The sequence below is a fragment of the Gymnoscopelus braueri genome (assembly GCF_963280865.1).
Source record: "Gymnoscopelus braueri genome assembly, chromosome: 7".
In the NCBI taxonomy this organism is placed as follows: domain Eukaryota; kingdom Metazoa; phylum Chordata; class Actinopteri; order Myctophiformes; family Myctophidae; genus Gymnoscopelus; species Gymnoscopelus braueri.
In genome coordinates, this window is record NC_137608.1 from 41,408,156 (window position 1) to 41,422,333 (window position 14,178).

General features: G+C 43.6%; 1 protein-coding gene across 1 annotated transcript in view; it reads right to left on the minus strand.

The window, feature by feature from the left end:
• The window catches only part of LOC308088051 (ADAMTS-like protein 2), a 28,661-nt gene that overhangs the window by 8,850 nt on the left and 5,633 nt on the right, over positions 1–14,178 (minus strand). Inside the window, exons 3-15 of the mRNA XM_080432394.1 lie at positions 13,066–13,211; positions 12,681–12,756; positions 12,369–12,471; positions 11,592–11,737; positions 11,106–11,229; positions 10,001–10,081; positions 8,416–8,591; positions 6,570–6,897; positions 3,511–3,856; positions 1,755–1,858; positions 1,423–1,549; positions 635–848; positions 187–342 (exon numbers count right to left, since the gene is read on the minus strand). Coding sequence (XP_080288520.1) covers positions 187–342; positions 635–848; positions 1,423–1,549; positions 1,755–1,858; positions 3,511–3,856; positions 6,570–6,897; positions 8,416–8,591; positions 10,001–10,081; positions 11,106–11,229; positions 11,592–11,737; positions 12,369–12,471; positions 12,681–12,756; positions 13,066–13,211 — 2,127 coding nt within the window. The remainder of the gene's footprint in view (positions 1–186; positions 343–634; positions 849–1,422; positions 1,550–1,754; positions 1,859–3,510; positions 3,857–6,569; positions 6,898–8,415; positions 8,592–10,000; positions 10,082–11,105; positions 11,230–11,591; positions 11,738–12,368; positions 12,472–12,680; positions 12,757–13,065; positions 13,212–14,178) is intronic.

The window sequence follows — 14,178 nt, forward strand, 5'->3', positions numbered from 1 at the left end:
TACAGTTGCCATCCATCCATCCGTCCATTCATCCATCCATCATCCATCCATCCATCCATCCATCCATCCATCCATCCATCCATCCATCCATCCAGAAAATCAGATGCCAATAAAGCCAACATTGAAGCAAAACTGATATTAGTCTGGGCTGTGTTTATAGTATGTATTGTAAGATCATACACTCACAGGCCCCCACTCTGACACAGTCCAATGGCGCTCACAGGGAGGGCCAGTACAGTTCTTGGTGTGAGGAGGTTTGGTCGTTAGATCACATGATCTGGTCTCATCTGAACACCTGACCTCACGCATCACCTGGGCTTTGCGGCCGCACTTGGCTGGACACTGTACAGAGGAGAAGCAAGCAGAGGGCAGAGTCACTCTGCAATATGACCATTAACACTTTCTGATTTAAGATCTGGCCACATCGTGTTTTCTAACACACCTGATAATGAAGTACTTTATTCAATGAAGGGCATAACAACAGATTTGTAAGATATCCATCCCTGGCAGTGACACTTCATCTGAGAGCCTTCTGAAACTTTCTTTTTCTCTCTCTGTCTGTCTGTCTCTTTCTCTCTCTCTCGCACAGGCTCTCGGCCTTGTACTTTCTCCAATGCTTTCCCCTCTCCCCTACCTCAGCCCACTCGGCCACCTCCCACTGGGGTCCACAGGTAGGGCTCTTGCAGGGCCGTCTCTCCACAGGTCTCTCTAGCTCAGCCTGGGTGCAGAGGTCACTGTAGACAGAGCTGTCCAGGCCAGGGGACAGCATCTTCCAACAGCGCACCAGCCGGAACTGGAAGCCCTCTCCACAGGTCCTGGAACACTCACTCCAGCTGCTCGACTCCCATCTGGATGGAAGACAGGAAATTAAGTGAAAGGCTGTTTTCACATAGCATGCTCAAAGCTTGAGGTTTTATTGACCCAAAAGGGACACTTGCCTTACAAAATACATTCACTTTCTGTGAGCAAGATGCACAGAAAATGTCCAAAGACCTTTTGACATAAGGTGGAGTCTATCTATCTGGTTTATCTACCCTACACTGGCAATGGAGGCCAAGGGGGATTGCCCTTTGGATGAGTGGTAGATATAGTTGCGGGAGACCTTGGTTTGAATTCAAGTGGTCACACTAACATGCTGTAGTGAATGAGCAAATTCCCCTATACATCACCCAAACCGATATTTTAACACAAAATGTATTATTAATTACTGTCATTTCCGAGGAAATGTGTCATCTCGATCTTTGTTTGCTTGTGTTTGTGGTCCATGCTGGCACATGCCTAACATTCGAAACATCAAGGGACTAACTTAACTTCAACCAAATCTGATATTCGTCATTAACCACTAATAACTGATTTTCAAGCCAATGTCTCTTTCACGACATGAAAAACTGGACCACTGCCGTAGTGTACAGTATGTCCTACCTGGGCTGACATTCTCTGCCGATGCAGAAGTCGTGGACTGGCTCAGGCCTGGTCAGAGCATCACAGTATATGTCATCAACCTCCACACCGTCATAGCGTACACACATGGCAAAGGACTTAGACACTCCTTAGACACAAACACACAAGAAAACATAGACAAAAAAAAAAAAGCATACTGAAAATGTTCAACCACTTAATCCCTTATTTCGGCTATTCGAAAACAGCTGTGTGTGTGTGTGTGTGTGTGTGTGTGTGTGTGTGTGTGTGTGTGTGTGTGTGTGTGTGTGTGTGTGTGCGTGTGCAATACATGTGTATGGGGTGTGTGTCTCTACCTATTGAACAGGTGACGCTGCAGGGTTCCTGAGAAGAGAGTTTCCAGCGGTACATGTCAGCAGCACTCATCTTCAGGTTTTTCTGAAGCAGCCTCTGGTTTCCCCTGTCACACACATGTTGCACACACACACACACACACACACACACACACACACACACACACACACACACACACACACACACACACACACACACACACACACACACACACACACACACACACACACACACACACACACACACACACACACACAGCCTTTGGGTCAGAGAATCCTGCAACGTCACAGTTACTGTACGCAAGATCAGAATAGGCACACAGGCACTTTTTCATCAGATCACATAAAAGTCACTCGTTGTCATAATGGCGGCCAGCGCCTTGGCCAGTCCAGACATTTATTAGAAAATCACAGGAAGTTTGTCTTAAGCCTGATTTATACTATTCACGGTGCGCGACACGGCGCCCACCCAAGTATAAATCAGGCATTAAACCTCGCCGACGTCTCTCTGAATAACAGTGACTAATTCCCTCATTTCTCCCCAGAGGTGACTACAGTCTAACAGCAGCTTTTTCCTCCTTCGTGTCATATTTTTTATTTATGATGGCCTTTTCTGTAAATACCTTAAATTATTTCTTTTTAAGTGTGGACATATCCCTCCTTTTCACCCACGTACTGCACCTCTATCTCCTTCTGTTGTCTTTTTCCCCCACTCCACCCGTCTTTCTCCCTCTCTTTCCTATCCGCCTTTTTTTTCTCTCTCCCTCTGGCTTGCTCTCTGTATCTCATTCTTCTCCTTCTATCTATCTCTCCTCGTCTCTTTCTCTGTCTCCCTGTACGTGTCCCCCCCCCCTCTTTCTCTCTCCTGGACCAGAGAACAGGGTGTGTCATGGGATGTGTTTTATAGGTGCTGGCAGGAGAGCTGCTGAAGCCGTGTTTGGACACAGTGCAGGGAAGCCAACATGAATTATAAATATGATAGAATGCAATCCTAGCCAGGTGGACCTGCCTGCCTGTCTTGCTGCCTAACTTTTTTTGTTGTTGTCTGATTTACTGGCTGCCTGCCCTGCTGCCTGTCTGTCTGTCCAGCTGCCTGGCAGCTTGCTTGTGCTGCCTAAAAAAAGACCCTTGCTGCTTGTCTTTCCACCTGCCTTGTATTGCTGTGTGTGCCTTTACATGAAGGATTTCTCTTGTAGACAAACGAGAGTCCATCAAGAGGTAGTGAGCCCATAGAGACTGCTAAGGCCGAACCACTTAAACCCTATATATTTAATTATAAAATTGGTTTTATAATTAAATTAGAGGGTTTTATTTTGTGTTATATATATATAATTTGTGTGTTTTGTGTTTGTTTTACACAAACCACTATGAACTACATAATAACTAAAACATTTTAAGCAATGCTTTTAAGTGCTATCCTCTCTATTTTTGTATTTCCTCATGTTGTCATGGGATGTTGTCTGAATCAACAACAACGACAAATGTTTGCTGCATACTACCTTCATAAAGAAATGTAGGATGAAATATGTATTTTTTATTTATTTTTATGACTTTTATTGATAATACAGTTGGTAGACAGGAAACGTGGAGAGAGATGGGGAGTGACACGCAGCAAAGGCCACCGGTATCGGGACTCGAACCCGCGAAGCGCTGTCAGGCCAAATTGAAGCCTAGGTGCCCGGACCACTAGGCCAGTGGTCCGGGCCTCACATAAGTTACTAAAAACATGGTGACCCTTGACTCTGAACCGAATCATTACCTGGTTCTGTTGGAGCGGCTCGCGTTCCTTGAGCCTGGCACCACGGTTCTGTTGTTGTAGAAAACATCCCCGCTGTCGTTTCGCTTGCGGCCCAAAGTGAACTCGAGGGTCCTGTTGAGAGGAAACGGCCCGCTCAAGTCTACCGGTCCAACCTCGGAGGAGAACAGCCCCTCCCCCTCAGTCAGAAGCTGATTGGTGGAGATGTTGATGAGCAGTTCATCCGGTCCAATCCGGTCCCCCAACAGGACCCTCCAGATGAGGTTTGGGTTGGAGTCTGGTCCAGCCTCCAGAGGTCCACTGGCAGGAGCAGGGAGGGAGGGGCTACCTGTATGACTGCTGTTTCCCTCTGATGGATGACAACACAACAAGACCTCTTTTGAGTATCTGTACTTTACTTGGCTATTTGTACTTTTGACTCCACTGCATTTCTAGGAAGGGAATAGGTCCATTATGAATGAACCATTTAAGCCCTCGTTCAAATATAGTGAAAATAGCAGATCTACAAGCTCACATTGTGAGATCCGCTATTTTCACTATTATTATTTTTCAAAGATTTCAGGAAAATCTTTCAACTGTTTTGGAAAATGTCTACATTTCAACACAGCAATGCACTGATATAAAAACAGATCAAATGTACATTGTAATTTGTACTTTTGAATGTATTTTATATGTACTTTTTAATTCATTAAGTATGTTCTCCAGTACTTTAACTCAAGTGCAAATGTGACTGAGCAACTTTCACTTGTAGTTGAGTAACATTTGATCCACCACTCTCAAGACAGATTCTGTATAATCTGTCAGCACCACTGCCTTAAACATGTAATGTTGTTGTTAGTAGGAATAAACACGGAAGCACCCGGAGGAAGTGGACTAAGAAAGGGGAGGAGACAAACCTGAGCTCCTTGTTTTACACAAAAAAGGAGGCCATGCCCCAAAAACATTTTACCGAATGGGTTCCCAGATTGGTCCACCACTGACCTTGATAGATTTTTGTGTCATTCAGTAGGAAAAATGTTTTCCTACTGAATGAAGCAAAACAATCTTAAAAGCAAAAATGAAAACGAAGAAGACAAAAATGAAAGCGGACAATTTAATCTTAATGGTCTGCTTTCATTCAGGGGGAGAAACAGTCCAATATTCATGCTTATTTCATTGCCACATTTTGCATCTTTAAATGCATTTTATCAGCGCAGACATAGCCAGCTGTACAAAATAACACAGCTTGTTTATGAGAGAATAAATCTTTGGACATAAATGCTTTTGTGTGTAGGCCAAACCTATGAAGTATAAGAAAATGAAAGTGGATAATCTTCTGCAGGATATAAACAAACTGGCTGATAAAATGCTATCTTAATCAAATAATGTCCAGGAGACCAACATCAGATGACTGGAGAAGGAAATATATAAATAGACTGATCTGGTATGATTATATTTACTACTTGGCATTGGTATTGGGATTGAGGGGGGTGGGGGGGACTGTTATTGCTGCTTATGAAAGGTGAACAGGGAGTGTTACGAACCTGAGGTCGTAAGGTCATTTTATGCTTGTACTGTAAGTGTTTTATCTGTGCAGGATTGGGTGTGCTGGTGTGCATGCTGGTGTGGGTGTTTGTGAGTGATGGATGCAGGTGTGCCTGGCTGATTGAAGGAGTGAGTGGCTGATTGTGCAGGATGAAGCAGGGAGCTGATTGGTTCCAGCCTTCTGGAGGGAAGTTTAAAAAGCTGACTTTCGACAGCTCCCGTGGACTCTCCTTTCTCCACTTCCAGCAAGACTGCCAGCCACTTCCAGTAAGACTGCCTGCCAACCTGTAGAACGCTGTAGAATGTTTGTTAGGAGTCTTTGTTCATTTTACCAGCCGTGGAAGTTTTAGGGGTGGGTAGTTTTTTCTTGCTTTTTAATAAAACCCATAAAAAGGCTGAACATCCTTGTTGCTGGTTGGTTCTTGGGAGCTGGAAAGAGGGGAGTCCCACTTTTTTGTTACGCCTTAAGTTTGACAGGGAGCTTTTCAACTACTGTGGGGGCCTCCCTTCATCTCACCCAGCATCACCCACATTGATGGTATAATGGCCTCAACACAACAGTCATACACAGCCAGCTAAGAGCATGGAGGAAGACCATTACCACTCATGTACTGTATGCCATGCAGCCATTTTTAAGGAGGAGAATACGCCATGAACCACTCAATTTTTCATCTTCTCTGGCTCGCCTTTATGTATCTTTCTTATGAATAATAGACTCATCCAAAGGGCCGACACACATAGAGAGGCTCCAGTTAACCACTTAAACACTATATAATTCGTCGTGTGACGAATATCAAATATAGCCAATGTGTTGTGACCTTCTAGATCTGCTATTTTCATCGTCATAATTTAATCATTTTTGATAGTTGTCACCTACAATGACGTGCACAAAACCGTGACGCCAGGGTTAATGTGAAATCCCTACAAGCTCAAAATAAGTCTCTCTATGCGCTGTGAGCTTGTAGATAGGCTATTTTCTCTATTCGTCATACAATAAAGTACAGCTGTATAGGGCTTAAGTGGTTATCCTGGCTCCAGTAGGGGTTTGCGTTTATCAAGGAAAGTTCAATAAGGAATGAAAAATGTAGACTATTTTCAGGATGGTCTTGCATGCGTTGAGACTATCGTGCCCCCTACTGGGATGGTATCACATATTGCATGTATATATTCTCCCATCTACAAGTATTACACGTTCATTTACATTCATACAGTAGTTACATACATACACACGTACGTACATACATACATACAAAACCTAGCCTGGCATGGCCAGACTAATATCACTGCGTAGATATCAGTCTGGACTCTCTGTGTGGAACCTGCATTTCCAAGGGGCAAATTCAAAAAATGCCTCTGGTGATAAACCCGCCCCATATTTGCATACTGGGCCCTGATTGGTCCCTCACTACTTCGGAGGGAGTGAAATCCAATCACAACTGAGCGGTGCCGAGGGCAATTTTTTTTGTTGCAATGGCAGATTCGTCTGGTTTCCAGGCTATACAAAACCTGGGCGTTATAATCAGTGGAGCCTACTGCACCTGTGTACTGCTGTGATGCCGGGGTATCCTGGTCACAGTCTATAGCCGCTGTTTCCTCATACACCTCATTGGTCTCTTGGCCCTTCTGCCCCTCCGTCCCACCGGGGGACCCTGGTTCCATCGGCACCTGGTTCTGTTGGCTCACAGGAGGCCCCTTGTCATAAACGCTGCTGTTAGCAGCCAGCAGACCACCCACTTCCACAGAGACCCCTCCACCTGAGCTGTCGGAGCCGGTGTAGACAGGGGGAGGAGGGACAGGGGGTAGGGACTCACGGAGGACTGTGTACTCATACGTGATGTAAGGGATCCGGCCATTCTGGTTCCAAACCTGGGGGGGGACAAGATGATTGGCAGTAGTAATATTAGCCAACACAGAAGCATTCAGTTACTGCTACTGTACATGTAAATGTTACATTATTGCATTCCAATTACTGTAGGCCTATAGTTTTTCATTTGAGTATAATACAGTTGATGGAGATAATATGGTCAACCTTTTACTATTTCAGTAAATGCGTGTTGTAATGAATACAGTATATAAACTTATAGAGCAACAGCAGTGGCTGAGGCTTTGACAAGAGTGAGTTTAAACAGACCGTAGTCTATGACTATATAGAGGTATGACCATAGAAGTCCAGATTTGGCACTGGTCTCGGGACTGTGCTCCAGCCTTGATGAGAGAGGATCAGAATGCAAATTATCTTTGTATTTTCGAGCACCAGTACTGTATTTTCCTATTTCTGCTCCTGTATTTACTTTTGTTTTATTTTATGTGACTAAATACCAGCAAGGAGGGAGGGCAACATGCAACAAAGTTCACGATAAGCATTTGAGCACTTGGCAGTGCCAGCACATTGTATATGTCTCTAGGCCATACAGTAGGTCTAGGCCCACTGAGCTGCAGAGATGCTCTGATCCAGATATGGTTCAGAGTCTTGGAGAATCGTAAGATGATGAAAGCCTTGTATGAGTAGAGACAAGCCAGTGGAACAATCGAGAGAGTCATATTCTTTTTTTTCTTTTCATTCCTTTCTCCTGTAAAGAAATCTATCAGAGCTGGCTCATGCCCAGTGCTGTGCTCAATATATGGCTACTGTCAGAGTACAAGGTCTGTACTCATTCAAACACAGAGCGACTTTCCCCACCACATTAACATTGCATTTACATTGAAAGTGTGTCAGCACTTGCAATGAAAAGTTCAATGAGTGCAATGGTCAAATAAGGTTAAAATTAGTATCATTACAAACCAAAGTATAAAGACAACTAGGGTAAAAAAAATACAGCACAGATACTGTAGTAGAAAAAAGGGGGGGAAATCTTCGTTTCAAGAGGAGTGGACATGTTGACTGAAGTTATAGAGGCAGAAAATGGATTTGGCACCAGAAGCACCTGGTGGAGGTCTGTGCTCTACCGAGCACATTTTCTAGTGATTAGAAAGAAAACAAGCCAATCATAAAAAGTAAATGTATTGGTATTCTATTCAGGTGTAAACTGCTTGTCCACCATGTGGAGACTGGGGCTTGATTCTTCAGCGGTGCCTCCAGTTTGGCCAGCTGGTCCAACGAACATGATTGGGGGTGTTAACATCTTTTTCATTGGAAAATACTTAAAATTATGCTTTAGAATATATTGTGATTTTATGATAATGAAAGCTGTATATTTGAATGTACATGTAAAGCCCAACTAGGGACCAACTAGGGACAAGAGTTGAAAATTAGTAATACCTACTGTATAAACTCTCTGTGTAGCACATCAGCTTCATATTCTGTATTGGAACTATGTTAAACTGCATCATCCCTATAAAATACAGTATGTACAATTAAAATAAATATACAGTGTACTCATTTACCAGTATATTGATGGCCTGGTCAATTGGGCCTTTGACTACGATGTATTCAATTCCAGTCTCGTACACATCCATGGGCCGTCGATACTTGAATACAGTGCCTGCAGCGTGAAAGTTCTGCGGGGTGTCGACCTTGTAGGCCCCGTTGAAGAAGAAGTTACCCGCCTGATCGGTCACAGCTAGGGAGGAGATAAGTATAATAAGCCACAGGGCAGAACACAGGCTGAAAACAGCACATTTATAGGCTTAGATAAACATTTATTAAAGGTTGCACAGGCCAAACTCAACACTTCCTCACAAGGTCATCTTCAGGGGTGAACTCTGTACTCTGTACATTTGCTGTGTGTGTGTGTGTGTGTGTGTGTGTGTGTGTGTGTGTGTGTGTGTGTGTGTGTGTGTGTGTGTGTGTGTGTGTGTGTGTGTGTGGGTGTGTGTGGGTGTGTGTGTGTGTGTGTGTGTGTGTGTGTGTGTGTGTGTGTGTGTGTGTGGGTGTGTGTGGTGTGTGTGTGTGTGTGTGTGTGTGTGTGTGTGTGTGTGTGTGTGTGTGTGTGTGTGTGTGTGTGTGTGTGTGTGTGTGTGTGTGTGTGTGTGTGTGTGGTGCGTGCGTGCGTGCGTGCGTGCGTGCGTCTCTTTTACTATCTCTTTCTATATCCATTTCTCTCTCTCCAGGTATTGCACACCTAAACACATTTGCCACTTTCAAATGGTGCTGCCAGGAATGTTGTCATTGAATTGGGGACATGCAAGCTAAATCCAATATTGCAGTGTAAAACCAAATGATACTCAGAATTTACACCCACCATTGGGTTCCAAAGGCAGATCGCATTGAATTTGGGATAAATGAAGAAAATAAGCTCTGTTTTGTTTTGAAAAGATAATCTCTACAATCAAATCTGCCTAGCAACACTGTGGCTCACTCCTTTTGGTCGCACAAGCCACTGAAGCGGTGCGCAGCTATCGGTGGAACCGGTGGTTTTAATACCCGGATCTCCCTCTGACGCCCTGTGGGAAATTCCTTCACCGAGGTACAGTTTTACGCATGGTCACTCATAGAGGGATTACAGAGGTGTTTGTACCTTGTAAAACAAACTAAATATATCACGGCAAACTTTCTATGGCTAGTCAGAACATCTCAGAAGTGCAAAAACAGCCGAAAAAAAGTCTGACAGGCACTGCTGAATTTCGGAATTACGTCATTTGGCAGTTATTAACTACCCTGTCCGCACAAACTTTGGATGTCGGTTGAAGTATCTAGGGCGCATAACAAGTTGGCCACAATTGTATACATTGCCCAAACAAGCTCTTGTTATATAATGAGGTTTGTTTGATCTACTTATTTCTTAGATAAGCACTGCCAATGAAAGGATCAGTGAACTCATCATGAAGCACAGATCAGACCCTAATAATCTTAAATGAGTGTGAGAAAAGAAGAAAAATGTACCAGGAAAGGACTTTATTACTGAGTATACATATAGTAGCCTACCTACCTTTAGGTAGACTACTGGATGCACATGCTCACGTGCATACAATATGTGCACGTGTGCGTGTGTGTACAGTCATGATGAGCAGGAAAGGAGGAAGTACGCACCTAGAACGTCAGCTGACTTCTTCCTCTCAATGATTTGGATATCCCAAGATCCTTCAGGGATTTGGGTGATAAAGGAGTAACCTTGGTAACAGGAAACAGGAAAACATGACCTTTTTACGTTACCAGTGATTACTGACCAACCGGTTTCTGCCTTGACCTTTAGTTATTGCTGGCTACATGACAAACAAATAAAACCAGTTACAACAATTTTACTCCCTTTCATTACATCCACTGGTAGGAATGGTCAACCTTTTCTAGAAATTGTATTAATCAATCAGTATATTTCATGGCTATTTCTAACCTTTATTTACCCAGGAAGATTTAGCTGAAAACGAGTGCTCTTTTTCAGCAATTCACATTCTTACACATATTCATTCGCACCTGGCAGCTGGCCAGCACATCGTGCAGCAATGGCACTTGTGGTTGAGTGCCTTGTTAAAAGAGTGTAGCTCTTTCACTTTCCCTTGCCTAGACCTTCCAACAAAAAAAAACAACATCTGGACAGAAACCTGCTTCTCCTGCAGCCTTAATCACATTCAGCCTTAATCACATGCCCTACTCTGGGCATATCATTATAGGTGAGAAAAAATTAATACAAAATCTACAAGATCTACCAGCTCACAATGCATTGTGAGCTTGTAGATGGGCTCTTTCCGCCATGCGACACCATTGTATGACGAAGTATTAAACAGGGCTTAAAGGGATACTTTTTTTCTATCGATTAGTCACCCCATGGAGACTTGAATTCATGGATATTTTTTGTTTTTGTCGCATTCCTAAGCCAATAATTTGATGACCAGCGGACCGGTAGGCAGCGGTTCCGGTAGGACACACAAAGGAGACTCTTTGTGTCTCCTAACGGAACCACTGCCGGTCATATCATTAAATTATTGGCTAGACAAAAAAATATCCATGAATTCAAGTCTGCATGGGGTGACTAATCAATAGAAAAAAAGTCATTTTGGGGGTGAACTATCGATTTAAAGTGGTTACGCTACCACGTGATTGTAGGCCTCCTGCATCTTTCACTGCTAATGTAACCTCCTCCTCAAGCAACTAAAGCAATGCTACTGAATGAGTAGATATTATGAAGCCAGTCATTTACCTAATGTAGTGGCACCGCGGCGGAAGTTTCCAGTAACTCTGCTACAGCTGCTTCCATCCCCTTGGCACACGCCACACTTATCCAGAGTGTTGGAGGAGAAGAGCACTCCGTCACATCCGATTGGCTGAGCGGCAAAGCCAACATAACAGTTCTGTGTTAATGCTGTGTCATGTTGAACCACTTTAAACCATGCAGGCGTCCCTATTTTGGGCATGTCATTATAGGGTCAACGTGTCATGATGCGACGCGTTGTCAGCTTGTAGGTCTGCTATTTACGCGTGACACCATCGTACGGCGAGAAAAAATGGAGCTTCAGAGCTCAAATGTGTTCAATGTTACATGGTTTGAATCTTTGGAACGCTATATTTTCTCTAGTCAGGACTCTTTCTCAAAAGATGCTGATCTCTGTGTGATTTTACGGGTTTTAAAATGGACGACAAAGACAGATTAATAAAAAAGAGAAAGAAAAGAAGCAGCTTGACTCACCTCACACTTACCGTCCACACAGACACCACGGTAGCTGCTATACTTGCAGGAGGTGCCATCGCGAGCCATCACCATGAGCTGCCGCTGTCCATCGGCCGTGGTGCAATGGAGGTCGCAGGGGTTACTGGAGATGTGCACGTAGTCATCTGGGGGTATGGTCAAAGGTCACTGGATCATTGCAAACTTAAAGCATTACTGCTACTATTGGGTAGACTCACAAACCGCAGTCTCTCTAGTCTAAATGCTTCACTCAACTAGAGACGGGTGAGAATTGTTGCTGAAACTGGATGGAGATTTAAAAAAAGAACTGCTTTGCAGAACTAATGCAAAGACTTTAGGCTGGCCCTTCATATTGGGATAGTATCGAGATTAGCTATCAAAGCAGTAGGCGTATCACCAGATGTATTCGGAGGGGGAGATCTCTGATCACCTGGCGAGGCTAACTAAAGTAGAAGTAGAATAGCTGATGACATTAATTAAAAGCTAAGTTAAAAAGAAATAATACAAAAAAATCTATAAAGCTGTATTTTAAGTTGTGACCTTAATTTGGGCATTATAGGCAGATCTACAAGGCTGCACATTGTGAACTTGTAGATCTACAATTTTAAACCATTTTGAATTTTATTATTAAGTATAATTCATTTCAGAAGTAGTAAAGAAAAGATGACACAGTGCATGCTTGTTTCAGAGCAGTCTGAACAGCAAAGGACCCAATCACCTCTAGTTTGTTTAAAGGGCCACAGGAGAAAGTGAGAGGGCATTTTATGAGTTTTTTACCCGGATACAAGGGTTTCCAGTGGTAGTTCCTGCCATTGTAAAGCTGGGAGTTGAAAGACCAACACTGCTCCTCTCTGAAGCTCCTTCCAGACGTAGGACACTCCTGCAATACAGAAACAACACCAATTTAAAATAGCTGCATGTTGCATTTTACATTATATGAGGCAACGTCATGTTTTATGCCTTGTTAAGGATAATTTTTCATAATTTAGGATAATAAATGTAAAACTGTCTTTGCTCTCAGACAGAATCAAATCAAATTATTGAATAGCTTTCTGTACTGTACTGTATGTAAAAGTGCTCTGAGCTCACCTTGGCATTGCAAAGGTGATATTTTTTTGGAGAGCCTGTACAGGTCATGTTGTCTTTCCCGCCAGCTACTTTCTTTCTTTGGATATGAAAGACATACAAAAATAACAAATATTGTCGATCATCTTTATCTGTTGCTTCTGTGCCCTGTGATCAAGGAAATTGATCTTTTTCAACTCAAACTTCAACATCGCTTTAAGTAACAATGTATATGTTTCCGTGTACAGAATAGGCACATGCTGTGTGTGTGTGTGTGTGTGTGTGTGTGTGTGTGTGTGTGTGTGTGCGTGCGTGCGTGCGTGCGTGCGTGCGTGCGTGCGTGCGTGCGTGCGTGCGTGCGTGTGTGTGTGTGTGTGTGTGTGTGTGTGTGTGTGTGTGAGAGGCTGACCTCTGTTTGAGGCAGTGTCTCTCCTGGTTCATGACCCCTCCTCCACAGGTGCGTGTGCAGGCGGTCCATTTGGCCCACTCACCCCACCAGTAGGTTGTCACCTCCAGCTCATCCTCCAGACTGTTGGATGCCACGCCCCCCTCCTCCTGCACACACACACACACACACGCGTGCACGCGCACGCACACACACACACACACACACACACAGATCAAGCTCCTTGTGAGTATGTGTACTTGAGTTTGGATCCAACTCCCGTCTTGTCTCGCATGATTCTCCAGTCTCTCTGCCCTTGGTTTACTGTCTATCTACACACTATCCTATCTGGAATCAAATGCAAAAATCTATAAAATAATATTTATTATTTAATTTTTAAATTATAGAAATTATGATTAGTATTAAATAGTTCATTGAAGCCACAGCGGTCATTTTACAGCACTACAAAAGGCGCACAGCACATTTAGGAGGATACCGTTCTCATGGACAGCACAGAGAACAAATCTACAATAAATAACTATCACTGACCACGGCACTTGGAAGTCACACTACCAATGGATCAGCTTGTATGCATTCCAAACGCGTAAAAACCGTCTCTAATTCTCCCAGATCACATAGTCTCATTCACAGACACAGATTTATCAAAGTGACCTCTGGTATGTGCAGCGAGCTCCCTGTGAAGGTGTGAGACAGAGCAGCTGTGTGAGAGAATCTTGGAAATACCAGACTGAGAGCGTAAGCGAGGGAGAGATAGAGAGGGAGAGATATAAAGACAGATAGATAGGTATGGAGGAAGACAATGGTGGAAAGAGTCAGCAAGTGCAGACTGAGATAGTCGAGGGGTATCAGGGGAGAGGGTGTGTGAGTGAGTGAGTGAGTGAGTGAGTGAGTGACTGACTGACTGACTGACTGGCTAGCTGGCTGATTCTCCAACTGGCTGACTGACCCGTTTTTAACAAACTAATTGAGTGACCGACTGTTGCCTGATTTCTCTTACTTACTGACTGACCGACCGATTTCACTTACTGACTGGCTGTTTGACTCATCACTTTCTTATTTTTTTTATAATTTTTATCCCTCAATTTTGTAACCCTTTTTCACCCGGTGCCAATTTGC